Source organism: Podarcis liolepis, assembly GCF_965112155.1.
Source record: "Podarcis liolepis genome assembly, chromosome: 10".
Lineage (NCBI taxonomy): Eukaryota > Metazoa > Chordata > Lepidosauria > Squamata > Lacertidae > Podarcis > Podarcis liolepis.
The window spans coordinates 41907075-41920597 of record NC_139562.1 but is presented as its reverse complement, the minus strand read 5'-3'; the positions used below and the strand labels follow the sequence as shown (position 1 = coordinate 41920597).

The 13523-nt window shown below is 42.1% G+C and overlaps 1 protein-coding gene across 9 annotated transcripts in view; it reads left to right on the top strand.

The window, feature by feature from the left end:
• Positions 1-13523, top strand: part of NAV3 (neuron navigator 3) — a 426597-nt gene that overhangs the window by 320042 nt on the left and 93032 nt on the right. For all 9 annotated transcript variants that reach the window (XM_083463072.1, XM_083463071.1, XM_083463073.1 and 6 more), the window contains 3 exons: positions 4321-4429; positions 5658-6041; positions 12311-12430. In XM_083463072.1, the coding sequence (XP_083319198.1) occupies positions 4321-4429; positions 5658-6041; positions 12311-12430 (613 nt within the window). The remainder of the gene's footprint in view (positions 1-4320; positions 4430-5657; positions 6042-12310; positions 12431-13523) is intronic.

Sequence of the window (13523 nt, the reverse complement as noted above, 5' to 3'; positions counted from 1 at the left end):
ATGGCCTAACATTTGTCATCTATGCTCTGATAACTCACTGCAACAACATTCTACATAGTGCTGTCTCTGAAGATGGTTCAGAAGCTTTAGCTGGTGCAGAATTCAGTGGCCAGGTTGCTCATTGGGGCAAGGCACTTGGAACATATTACACCAATCGTTGCCCAGCTGCACTGGCTGCCAGTAATTCAAAGTGTTGGTTTTGACTCTGGCTCAGATCCACAAAACCTCAAGGAGCACCTCTCCCTATATGAACCGATCTGGACCTTGTGATCCTCATCTGAGACGCTTCTTTGTGTGCCTTGTCCACAAGAGGTCCAGAGGGTGCCAACATGAGAACGGATCTTTTTCTGTGGTGGCTCCCTGTTTGTGGAGTACTCTCCCAAGAGAGGCATTTCTGGCCCCTTCATTACATATCTTTAGGCCCCAGGCAAAAATGTTCCTCTTCAACCATACCTTTGGCTGATTAACATTCTAAGTCCTTTCAAATGTGTTTGTGGGAGGGGTTATTGGTTTGTTTTTTTGTTTTGTTTTTTGATTATGTATTTTGTGTTCTCTTTTTGTATTTTTCTGTTGTGAACCACTCTGGGATCTACGGAGGGAGGGTGGTATACAAATTTAATAATAATATACACATTTTTCTTTTGTATTTGTTTTATTTATTTGATTAGCAATATTACTCTTGATCTACCTTTCGGCCTTCTGGACCCTTCTGACTAATCAATAATGCTCACATTGTCTGTATGTGAAGATGTTTGGACATAGGACAGGAATAGAGAACCTTTGGCCCCGACATATGTTGCTGAACTGCAGTTCCCATCCACCTCAGGCAGCGTGGCCCATGATCAGGGAAGATGGGATTTGTAGTTCAGCAATATCTAGAGGGACAGAAGTTTCCCACGCCTGACTTAGGGGAGACTATTAGTCGCTAAGTGTATGATGTATTAATATGAGTACTGGCGTAAAATCCCTGCCTCCGGTCATCTAAACACCCACAAATTATTCTGATTTTCCGTGTACATAGTGATATGTAATGAACTTCTGATTTATTCATACAGAAGTTAATAAGATTCTTCTTCTTGTAGAGATACTTTGCACCAACTCCATTCCCTACTTTTTGTTGCTATAAAAACACAGCTGGTTTTCCTGTGCATGATCACAAATAAATTTGACTCTTGTGGCAGGTTAGTTATAACCAAGCATCATAACAATGATAAACAACAATAATATTTCACACTATATGAGCATCTCTACACACAAAAGCTGTTGGGATGTTGAATTTGAAAATCAACAGGCATCTTTCTTGGCTCTGTTTTGGCATTAAGCAAGGATAGCTAGGGACCAATCCTCAGGAGAAAGAGAAGCTGATGCTTTGGTGGTATCTTGAGAGGCATAATTCCTAGAGATGTGCGAACTCATTATAGCTCAGTATGCAGCTGAATTGTCAGAAGTATGAATTCCTTAAAAGATTAGCTTTTTTTGCTTTTCTTTTTGGTGTTCTAAGCATGTTTGACCTTTGCATGTGTGCAGGCATGTTTTCATACGATTTATGAAAGTTCTTCACATCCTTGCTTACGTTTGCTCCATTGAAGCCCTGAAAGCTGCAGAACCCTCCCCATTATCTGTGAGCTTAGCACTAGTGGAGGAAGAGGCATGCTGTGGGAGCACACCTCCCCCAGTAGCGCGATCCCGGCAGGGTGCCATCGCGGCTGCCCCCCTGCCCGTGCTGGGCGCCATGCCCCTACGGGTGGCACTCCATGCCCCCAGGATGCATGCCACGCCCCTACAGGTGGTGCATCACATTCCTGGGACGTGCGCCAGTCCCGCCCCCGCATGCTCTCCGCCCCCCGGTGCCAGAGCATGACGCTCTGCCACTGAAGTTCAGAACCAAGCAAGGAGCCAGAAATGAGGCTTATAAGCAGGTTAAACATGACATTACAAACCCATTATTTGCGTGCTCTGTCAGCATCCCTATCATTTTATTTTATGAAGGTCATTTAAATATGTACTGAAAATCATGTCTTCTCCAATATTTATGAGCTGGCCTTGGCGCACGGAGTCCTCTCACATATTCTCTGCTTTCTTCCCTCTGTTGAGCACTTAATGGCAGAGCAAAAAGATCACAGAATTGCCTGAAGATGGGATTCTGTTACCATGCAATTTTAGTTGTTAATACCTCCTTGTGGTGAGGGGAGCAGGGGATTAGGGAGGAAAAAGAGTGGGAGTAAGGGTATGCAAGCCTATGACACATTCCTGATCTCATGGAGCACACAAACCAGAAGGAAGGCTTGTCAAGATAAGGAAAGGTTATATTTATTAAAGTATAACAAGGTAGAACTTATGCCATTCTTGCATAAAATCTGTGGACAAGTATGACCTGCACATACAGGTAGAAAATCTCACCTGCTGCTAAGGGCCAAACCCACCCCAGAACAACTTCGATACTCAGGGAGTCTCTCCCCTGGGAGGAAGTCTTGCAAAGTTGCTTCCTTAACTGTGTGGTAGGGAATGGTATTAATATGTAGTAAAATGCGCTCTGTTGGCCTGTAAATCCCACGTTCCAATTAAATACTATAGAAATTGGCATGTTGCTGCTAGAATAAATAAATAATAATTGGCAAGTCTTAAAATCAAATGAGAGTTTAGAATTAAGTTGTTGCAGTTTAGATTTTGTATATCTTTGAAGTGTACTTTTTACATGAATACTCATGTTTATTGAATCTGGATATATTTTATGTATAGAGTCTAAAGCTTGTATGTACCCAGTGCTTCCCCTCCCCCCCTGCGCAACACTAGCTGAGGCCCCCACCCTTACTTGCTAGCCAGAGGCGGTTTCTCCTTTTTCCTGTGCTCACTTAGAAAAAGAAATTGGGATGGAGTGGGGGTGTCCTGCATATTCAGGCTACCCTGGTCTGGCTGCGAGGTGAAGTTTCTGGCAAGTGCTGCCTTTGCCCTAGGGAGGTGCTCTTTTCAATGGGGGGTACTGCTGCTCATGTAGTATGTGTGTGTGTGTCTGTGTGTGTCTGTGTGAGCATGTGTGCATGATGGACAGAGATATGTATGTGTGCTTTGTTTGAAAGAGGAAGGGTTGTATATGGGGTGGGTGGGTGAGGAAAGGAAGAAAACATCTATATGAGGTCTTTGTTCATATGTGAGAAAAGAGACTATGTATGTGAGGTCTGCAGAAGTGAGGGAAGGTGCACCTGGACAGAGAGGAAGGTCTATGTGATATGTGCATACATGTTTGTGTGTGCAAGTTGGGGGGAGGTATGTGTACATGTGTGGTATGTGAGAGGGAGGGACAGGTGCACCTGGACTGAGAGGAAAGGAGGCATATATGTGTGGTTGTGTGAGAGACAGACAGGGCAATTCATGTGTGTCTGTGGTCTGAATAATAATAATAATAATAATAATAATAATAATAATAATAATAATTTATTATTTGTACCCCGCCCATCTGGCTGGGTTTCCCCAGCCACTCTGGGCAGCTTCTCACAAAGATTAAAAATAGATTAAAACTTCGCACATTTAAAAATTCCCTAATTCTAAATGTCAGGTAGTTGTTTATCTCTTTGACATCTGATGGGAGGGTGTTCTACAGGGCGGGTGTCATGTATGTTGAGTGCATGTGGGTGTTCCGTGCTGGTGCAGCAGAGAATGCGGTTGGTCACCTTGTATATTTTCCCTGGAACCAGGTTATGTTCCCTGTGGTTTGTAGACAACAAGCTCTCTCTCTCTCTCTCTCTCTCTCTCTCTCTCTCTCTCTTTCTCTCTCTCTCTCTGGGTGTGGGTGTGTAAAATCAATATTGTGTGACTGCCACAAAAAAACCCAGCAGGCAAGCACCTCTAATGTTGTGCTATGCCATACCATACCTGTGCCACATCATACACTCCACACTGGGCATTTTGTGATTGACAGCAGTGTTAATTTTTAATTCTTTTTAACAAAACCCTTCAAAATTATCTATAAATCTTGATTTTTTTAAAAATGTAGTTTTAATTTTTATTATCAACTTTTTAATTAAAGATTCCTCACAAATTCAGTGGAAAAGTGGGTAGAGGGAGTGCAGGAAGAGGGGAAAGGCCCTTTTACTTTCTCAAGGTGTGAGTACAGGAACTTCGGTGTTGTTTTTTTGCCACCCCCACGCTGCCCCCATACAGAGCATCAGCTAATTTGCTGTTATGAAATAACTTTGCATGCTATAAGTCATTGTCTGTTTCATATTAGAGAAGATTCAGAGATATGTTATTGGAATGATCATGGAGATCTCTTCTGATATTTATTGCAGTATATTGTTAGCTATATACACTGTTTCATTGCAGGGGAAGATCCTGAAGCTAGAAGAATGAGAACTGTAAAGAATATAGCAGATCTGAGGCAGAACTTGGAAGAAACTATGTCAAGCCTTAGGGGAACTCAAATAAGCCACAGGTACTGTTTAACAATTGGTTAAATATATACGGGTTGAAGCAGAAAGCGTGTGGGTTTTGAAAGGAGAAACCTTGAAGATGTGCACACAGTTTCATTTTTGCCAGTTTTCTTATTGTCAGTGCTATCCAGTTAAGTAGCAGCCTCCTTAAATTCCATGAATGAAATGTGTCAGATTGGGCAATGCCTGTCAATACGCAATCCAGCCCATGCTCACAGATAGGAGCAAGAGCACACCTTTGCTCCCTACTCACCTGGCATTCTTCCCCCATCTCTCCTTATCCTGGGATTTAAGTACATAGGACTCTCCCTTTTATCAAGTCAGACCCCTGGTCCTTCTAGCTCAGCATTGTCTACACCTGAACTTTTCAGGGTTTCAGCAAGGGGTCTGTCCAAGTCCTATCTGGAGAACCCAAGACTTTCTGCATCAAAATATGTGTTCTACTTCTGAACTATGACCCTTCCTCCTGATGAGTTGGACACACGCGCGCACACACACACACACACACACCACTTTGTGTGGTGGGGCTTGCATCATCTTCTTCCAAACTCCATGCCTTAATTCAGTGAATTAGTTTTAACAGGTCCTACATGTGTAAAATCCAACACACATAGACCCAAACCATGTAGACAATTCTCTCATATATTTTTCTAAATACTAATTGCACAAAATGGGTCCATGTATGTTGGATTTTACAAGTATAGGTCATATGCTAAATGGGCATATGTCCTATGGATACTGAGACATGCGATAGTACAGCAGTAATGACAGATTGGCAGGAAAGAAAGATATGGAACAGATCAGAAACTGGGATTATCCAGTCAAGGCCACTGTCCATCTAAACCACAAAACATTTTCATTTACAGCCGAAATGCTAAAAAAGGATAAGCTGTCTAAAATGCCACCATAAGATTAGCTGCAACTTCTGTATATATTGAGTATGAAAGACCCACATTTTCCACTGAGATGTTGCATTTTAATTTTCCACACTTATTCACTTGCTTTCTTCTCATAATCCACCTGCAGTAAAATGATGAAACAAAAAAGTATCCTTTCTTTGAAAGTGTTGAATAAAGGATTTGTTCTTGTAGGAAAATGAACGCATAAGACTGTGATGGCCTTAAATTTAAACTTCATTTTTGTTCTGTGCTTTGACTTTTACTGTCTCTCCCCTCCCTATGCTCAGAAGTATAGAAAGCACAGTTCATCAGTTTTTGTTTTGCTTCACAGCACATTGGAGACAACATTTGACAGTACTGTGACAACCGAAGTGAATGGGCGAAGTATCCCAGGCTTGACAAGCCGATCCTCTCCAGTGACCTGGAGGCTTGGACAAGCTAGTCCTCGTCTCCAGGCAGGCGATGCTCCTTCCCTGGGTGGAGGGTACCCTCGCAGTGGTGCTAGTCGCTTTATCCATACTGACCCTTCTCGGTTCATGTATACCACGCCTCTTCGCCGTGCAGCTGTTTCTCGCCTTGGGAACATACCCCAGATAGACATGAGTGAAAAAGGAAGTAGCGATCTGGACATTTCCTCTGATGTTGATGTTGGAGGATACATGAGTGATGGGGACATTCTTGGGAAGAGCCTCCGTGCTGATGACATCAACAGCGGGTAAGTGTTTGCTTCCCCAGACCCTCACATAACACACAATGTTCTTCTTGTTTGATGTGACCACTATAAGCACCATATGATTCGAAATGTATTTTCTGGGTGGGTTGGCCCCCGAAATATATATTATAGTGATGCTCCCTAAGGTATGCACCATCTTTCTTTTGTCCTTTTAAAGTCATGGAGAAAGGAGAGGCAGAGAGAGAATGAAAGACCCTCAGTCATCTCGTGTTATTGATGTGTCTGAGGCTAAGTTAGGCCAGCCCCCTGGAAACAAAACTGCTTCAGGGAAATTCGTTTGCCACCAATCTTGGGGTATCTTATCTTGCCCCAGCTCCCAGTGTATGGCTTAAAAATATAGGCCTAAAAGTTTAGCATAACCCTTGTGGTGGGGCATCAGGTCAATCTGCCCCTGTAGAAACAATTCTGGTCCACCATTCTTGACAGGTGTTTGGTTTTGTGAGTTAGAAACTGTGTAAGACAGAATTAGATCCTCTTCTTAACATTAATGGTAGATGCGTTCCTTATTTTAGTAGGGGCCAAAAAACAGAAGGAATGTGTGTGTTATAATGATCTTAGCACATTGGAATGAATGATAATTAAATGAGAAAGAGATTACAAACAAAGTTTTTGTTTTGCTATGCACACCATTCCCTCTAGGTTTATTTTGTTCCAGTCGGTAGATGGCAGACATGTTTTAAATGGGGGAAAACAAAAACCCGGTTCTTACAGGCGTGAAATTTCAATACCTACCTGTCAGATTCATTCTATTGAGAAATAAGCTTTTCTGGCGTTTATCGGTTGTGCATTTTATATCTGACCACAGGAATAACCTCAAGAGATGGGAAGGTATCATTTATTAACTTTATCTAGTAGGGACTGCTTTGGGGCACTTCTGAATTTCAGTACTGCTTGCAATTTGATGGGGGTATAAGCACAAGTGTTTTTCCCACAATGGCCACATAGATAGCTTTAAAATGCTGGTATAGATGAGTTATTCATCACATTGTTGAGTGGTCACTGATATAGATTTATAGTCACCAATATTTTAATGTTTTTCTAGAGAGTATAGAGGGTTCTAGAGAGTATATAGAGTTCTAGAGAGGGACGCGGGTGGCGCTGTGGGTAAAACCTCAGCGCCTAGGACTTGCCGATCGCATGGCTGATGGTTCGAATCCCCGCGGGGGGTGAGCTCCCGTCATTCGGTCCCAGCTCCTGCCCACCTAGCAGTTCAAAAGCACCCTTAAGTGCAAGTAGATAAATAGGTACCGCTTTATAGCGGGAAGGTAAACGGCGTTTCCGTGTGCTGCGCTGGTGCAGGCTCGCCAGAGCAGCTTCGTCACGCTGGCCACATGACCCGGAAGTGTCTCCGGACAGTGCTGGCCCCCGGCCTCTTAAGTGAGATGGGCGCGCAACCCCAGAGTCGGACACGACTGGCCCGTACGGGCAGGGGTACCTTTACGTTTACCTTTTTATAGCTGTATTAGTCTGTTGCAGCAAAACAGAGTTGTTGCGCCTTAAAGATTAACAAATTATTTTCTACTTTTTACTGATACTCAGAAATGTGTATATTTACTACATTACTCAAAGAGTTGTACGTGCTGAGAATAAATTCAAATAATAATAATAATAATAATAATGTCCTATATGGAAAATAATGAAAGGGTTTCCCCTGCTTGCCAGGGTTACCACTGTTGGCAATATTATGCTTCCTTTCTACATAATACATTAGATTCCTAGGACATAGAAACAGAGGCCCTCAGTTCCTCTTTAGATCACTCATGTTCAGTGCATAGGTGTTGCTCTCATGTTCAGTACATGGGTGTGTGATGTTCTCCTGGACGTAGTTCCATGGCTGCTTTGATGCATAGGGAAGAACTCTACAAGAATGTAATCCATATATCATATAAGAATTACAGATTTAGTGTCAGTCAACATGTAACATAATAGGATCGCTGTTTTTGGTTTTTTTTTATTAAGGACTAATTATCTGCCCCACACAGCTGCTTTGATGATTGGTGAGGTTTTTTAAGTCTTTCCTCTCTATAATCCAAATCAACCTCATCCAAACTGGCTATTTGTTATAAAGCGGTGTAGGGCACTAGAGTGGTGGGCAAAGAAGCAAGGCTACATTGCTGGTCCAGCCCCCGACACCCATGTGTTGAGAGCAGATGTCAGAGGAGCTAGTAGCAGCTGTCAGGGAGAGAGCAGATTACATCAGGGATACATAAGAGAGGATGAGTGTGTTAAAAACTATAATTGATCCAAATGGTAGATTTCTCACATCGTTACGTTTGGGTCTTTAGGAGATGGGCAGGGGAATGTGACCTTGTTGCTCCTTCTTGATTGCTCAGTGGTTTTTTTAATACTGGTGACCATGGTTTCTTCCTGGACTATTTCCATGAGTTGGGACTTGGTGGCACTGTGTTGCAGTGGTTCTGCTTCTACCTGTGGGGATAGGTTCAGAGAGTAGCATTGGGGGAGAATATGTGTCCATGTCCTGGCAATTTTTGTGTGTGTTAAATAATTTATGGGTTTCTAAACTGTGTGTTGGAGGGAGGTATGGTTTTTTAATTATGCTATGTATTTTTGTGTTTTATTTTGTAAACTGCCCTGTGATCAGCTGTTGGCCATTAGGAGATTTAGGGCATTGTATCATCATCATACTGATAACACCCATCCCTTTCCCCCCTGTTATATCTGAGTCAGGGGATGCTTTTGTACTTGTGGCTAGCTGTAGTGGTGGGCTGGATAAGGGTCAAAATACAGAGATTGAATCATGGTAAAATTGAGACTCCATGGGGTGAGTGGTTCCCATATTCAGGAGTTAGGGAATTCTCCACTTCTGGACAAGGTTGCAATCTCTCCGAAGGGACAAGTTTTGAGGTGCCCCTAGGTCCATCCTTCCTATTACAGACCCTGGAAAACTCTGTGCGAAGGACTGCCCATTATCTTAGGTTGGTATGCCAACTACACCCTTTCCTGGACAAGAATAGCTTGACCACTGCAGTTCATGTGTTGGTGTCCTCACAGCTGGACTACTATAATGTGCTCTATATGGGACTTCCCTTGGGTCTGATTAGGATGCTGCAGCTGGCGTTGAATACCATGGTCAGGTTGTTGAGTGTTTGTCTGCCTTTCAAAGTATGAAAGACTGAAATCAGAATTAGAGAATTTCAGTCTCCATGTCTAAAACCAAGCCTGTGTTCCTAAGACAAAGTGTGACCCATTCAAAGAAGTGGTGTTTATTTCCAAGTAAATCTGCTTGGGATAGAGCTGTATGTCTGATTGCTCATTGATTTGAGAGTTCCATGGGATTTGGTGCCACTGATTTCTATGTAAGCATGCATAGAATTGAGCTCTGAAAGTTTCTTCAAGTGTCATACTCCAGCATTGTTTTTACATTTTCTGGTTGGTCCTGACTGATGGACCCTGGAAGTCTGGTTCAAAAATGAGAAAAAAGCAGACTGCACTCACCTGAAATCCAGCCACTATCTAGTATAAGAACCTTTGTGCATCTATGCAACTTAATGACTCATGTGAAAGCATTCAAAGCAGTGTGAGACTTTCTATCTCAGCTAATTTTTTCTTGGATATTTTGCTTGTGACATATACCGATTAACAGTTTTTGTACTGCTTGACTAAATATGTATTAATTAGTTTATCACCTTAGAGAATAAATTAAGTTGTCTCTTTTGACATCCGTAATGAGAATGACTTGGTAGATAGTAGCAAGCAGCAGCGCTCTTGGCCAGAATATTTTTTAAGTACCATTTCTGCGTTAGAATAAAGAGCAAAAAATGAATAATAAGCACTGAAAATTCATGCTTCATTCAGGCATGTCAAGTCTTATCTCTTTCCTCTTTCATTCCCACTTTAATTACTTTAAACACTTGGGGATGAGAATCCAGCAGTAATTAGGAATTAATGGAAGAGGGGCCTATTTCTTGTGAGGTTCAGCCTCTTCACTAATGCATTACCATGTAAGAATCAAAATGCATTGAAGTCTTGAGTCTTGAAGTCTTCTCCTCCATTTTCCTACCTTTGTAGTTCTATAGGAATGAAGGCTGCAATCGAGTCCCATTCCCTCCCCTCCCTGGCAGAAGGCATCATACAATATACACCATCTTGTATCCATTGGAAAGCAACATTCTTGTTTGCATTTCTGAGTGCAAGATCACATCCATAAGTGGTTCCAGTGCCTACAGATATGACTTTGGAGTTCAAATACCATAGGTTGGTGTGGAAACTGGCCCCCATTTTATTCACAAGATTTTCTGAAAATGACTAATAAAGAAATTCCCCCTAAGAAGCAATTCAGATAACAATACATACCAAAATAAGATGATATAAAAATAATAGCAAGGTAAGCTTCCCATTATTGTAATCATTCTGTGGTCACCAAGCTCGCATCAGTTTCTCAAGCAGGTCATCTCTATCTGGTGCATGAGGCTGGCCTGTCTAGGTGAATGCGGTGCTTTCATGACTCTTCGTTTTGTGATTGAGGCTAGATATGCATAGGATGCGGGCCATAGATAAAGCCGCCTCCCCATGAAAGTGTTACGTGTGCACCATGTCGCCTTTAAATACTGTCAAAAATTTAGTAAGCAGCAAACCCATCCATGCCATTTGTCACTGGTCTGCCAGTATATACTGTAAATGCAGGTGGACCAAATACATGGGAAAGAATTTAAACCCACAGAGAGCACCTTTCCATGGATTTTGGACAAGAGTCCTTGGCCTCCTGCGGGATAGCTCAGTTGGTAGAGTATGAGACTCTTAATCTCATGGTCGTGGGTTCGATGCCTGTGCTGGGCAAAATGATTCCTTTGTGGTCCCTTCCAGCTCTGATTCTATGACAACCTTTTCTGAACTTATAATGGATTGAACCTGAGATGGTGAACATATGGTCTTATCACTGAAGTCCTTCTCCTGCCTGTATCCTATAAAGAATAGGCCTTAATTAGTCCAAGAGGTGTGCGCCAGTATAGTTAGTGTGTCAGTCCTTCTTTTGGTTGTTGGCAGCTGTGTGTATATATATCATAATAAAAGAAAGATTAAGGCACCATTTATGGTCCTCCACTTTCACTTTTCTGATATCTGTCTTTACCAGGACTAAGTGTATGAGTCCTGGGTATACTCAAGGGTATATTCCACCCCATCCCCCTTTCATCATTCATTTGCTTCACTGAGATTCTCACAGAGTTGGCCAACTCAGCTTTCACATAGGAATTGGTCATATTGTAGCATTTCTGTCGAATAACTGCATCCCCAGCAAAACTGACTTAGATGGAAGGAGAGTTTTCAAGCCTGAGGCGGCAAATTTTGACAAGCGCATTTCACATGGAAGCGTCTCCTGTCAAGTGCTTTTCCATGTGAGAGGACTGTACCACCTGACAAGTGAACAGCTCAATCCATTCCTAGTTACGGTGGTTCTGTATGGCTGCTTCCTTTGTAGAGATCTGCAGTTCGATGTTTATAGATACTTTTGGGTATGTTTACTGTAACACCAGTTTACCGTTCTCTGTGTTACTCTATTCCTTATCTGCAAGGTAGGAACTCCTCCTCAGTCCTTCCTTCCTTCCCTTGCTACAGCAAAATTCAAGCAGTTGTTCTCCTGACGTAGGGGCAAACTAGGCATGACAGCTTTGGAAGGGGGCACTTCAAATATGGACAACAGTGATGGTGTAGGAGGTTTCACCATGTATGATACATGTACCCGTATGGTTTTTGTCATGGAACAAATAGCAGCTGTGGAGGTGTGCCTTTAATAAGAAAATCAATACAGTGGGAGATGGTTAAGCACCCACTTAACTGCTGGGAAGCATAAATAAGTATTCTGGAAGGGAGAAGCTGCTAGGCCAGAATGGTTGTCCAACTATGCCAGTGTTATCTACTCTAACAAGCAGTGGCACTTGAGGGCATTGGACAGAAAAGAATCTTTCTGCCTGATCCTTTTGCCAGGATTTAGACCTTGGAGCTTTCTGTAAACAATGCATGTGCTGTACTACTGAGTTATAGCTCTTCCCTTTTGTGCTGACTGCTGTTATCATGAGATGTCCTGTACACAGAGCTACCAATTCACATCTCGTTTGGTTCTTAGTAAGGTTCACCTTGATGAAATTGGTAAAAACCTTTAAATTCTGCAGATCAGAAACTTCATCTCTTTCTTTCACTCTGCCACAGCGCTGCATTGACAGTGCTATATATAAATAGGTAGCACCAGCTGGTGGCATTTTCTCATGATTAAAATTATATATTTTTATTTTCAGTTACATGACAGATGGAGGACTCAACCTGTATACAAGAAGCTTGAACCGAATTCCAGACATAGCAGCCTCCCGAGATGTTATTCAAAGAGGGGTTCATGATGTGACGGTGGATGCAGACAGGTAATACCTCCCTTTATTGTCTAAAAAAACACACACCCAAACAAACAGCAAATTATTACAGAGACCTTTGAAAGGCTGTTGACATTCCCCTGTGCGAGGCGTAACATTTTTATATGGAAATCTGTGAATCCGTACCTAACAGGTTAGACAGACATAAGTAATGATAAAGAGAAATCAAGATAGAATTGTGAATCAGAAGCTGTGGACAGAATACAGTTATTCCTGAAATGCCCTAGCCTATGTGGGAGAAAAGCAATGCTCCAACAAGATCCCTTGCACCAGCAGCAACAGGACAGGGGATCCCTATGGCTTGGTGCCTGAAACACAACAAAAACTGCCAAACAATCAAAACAGTTGGAAAAATTACGGTTCATCAACTGTAACTACTTTGATTTTTTTATCATTAAGTATAAATGCATGGGACTATAATTGCATGGGACAGTAGGAAATGAAGATGGAGCACCTCCTTGCTAAAAATGTGTGGCACCTAGTACTGACACTGTTTTTTTCTTGTGTATCATATGATTGCCAGAGTTTAAAGTGGCATTTTTAGCAGGAAAGAGTTTAAAGTGGCTCTTGCATGTATTTTCACTTTCTGATTTATTTTTTATTCCACCATATGTGCATGACGCACAGCGAGTGCATGTGTGGTGCAGCCCACTGGCTGGTTTTTAAAATGGGAACTGTAGCCTCCAGATTAAAAAATGTTTACTGTTCCTGTTTTTAAGGCTTCCTAAAGTTCTTGCACCATCTGCTACTGGATAGAGGATTTGGCAGTTGTCTTGGGCTCAGTTCAGGCTAATCTGCTGTGTTTTCTCAGCCAAACCACAGTCAACATAACAGTTTAACAATAAAATGTCCAGATTTCACTGATAGTTTAGTAACAAGCTTCTGAACTTTTAACTGATAGACTGGAGTGGCAGTATCATTTATCTTTTCCTGCAAAAAAATTCCATGCACTGATCAATTTTATGTTTTGTGTATGTTTATGTATTTTGTAAAGGCAGCCAGAGACAGGTTATTATTCAGACCTCCTTTAAATTATTTTGGGGTGGGGTAGGAGGGTGCATGAAAGGAGTGCTCCCCCCCCGAA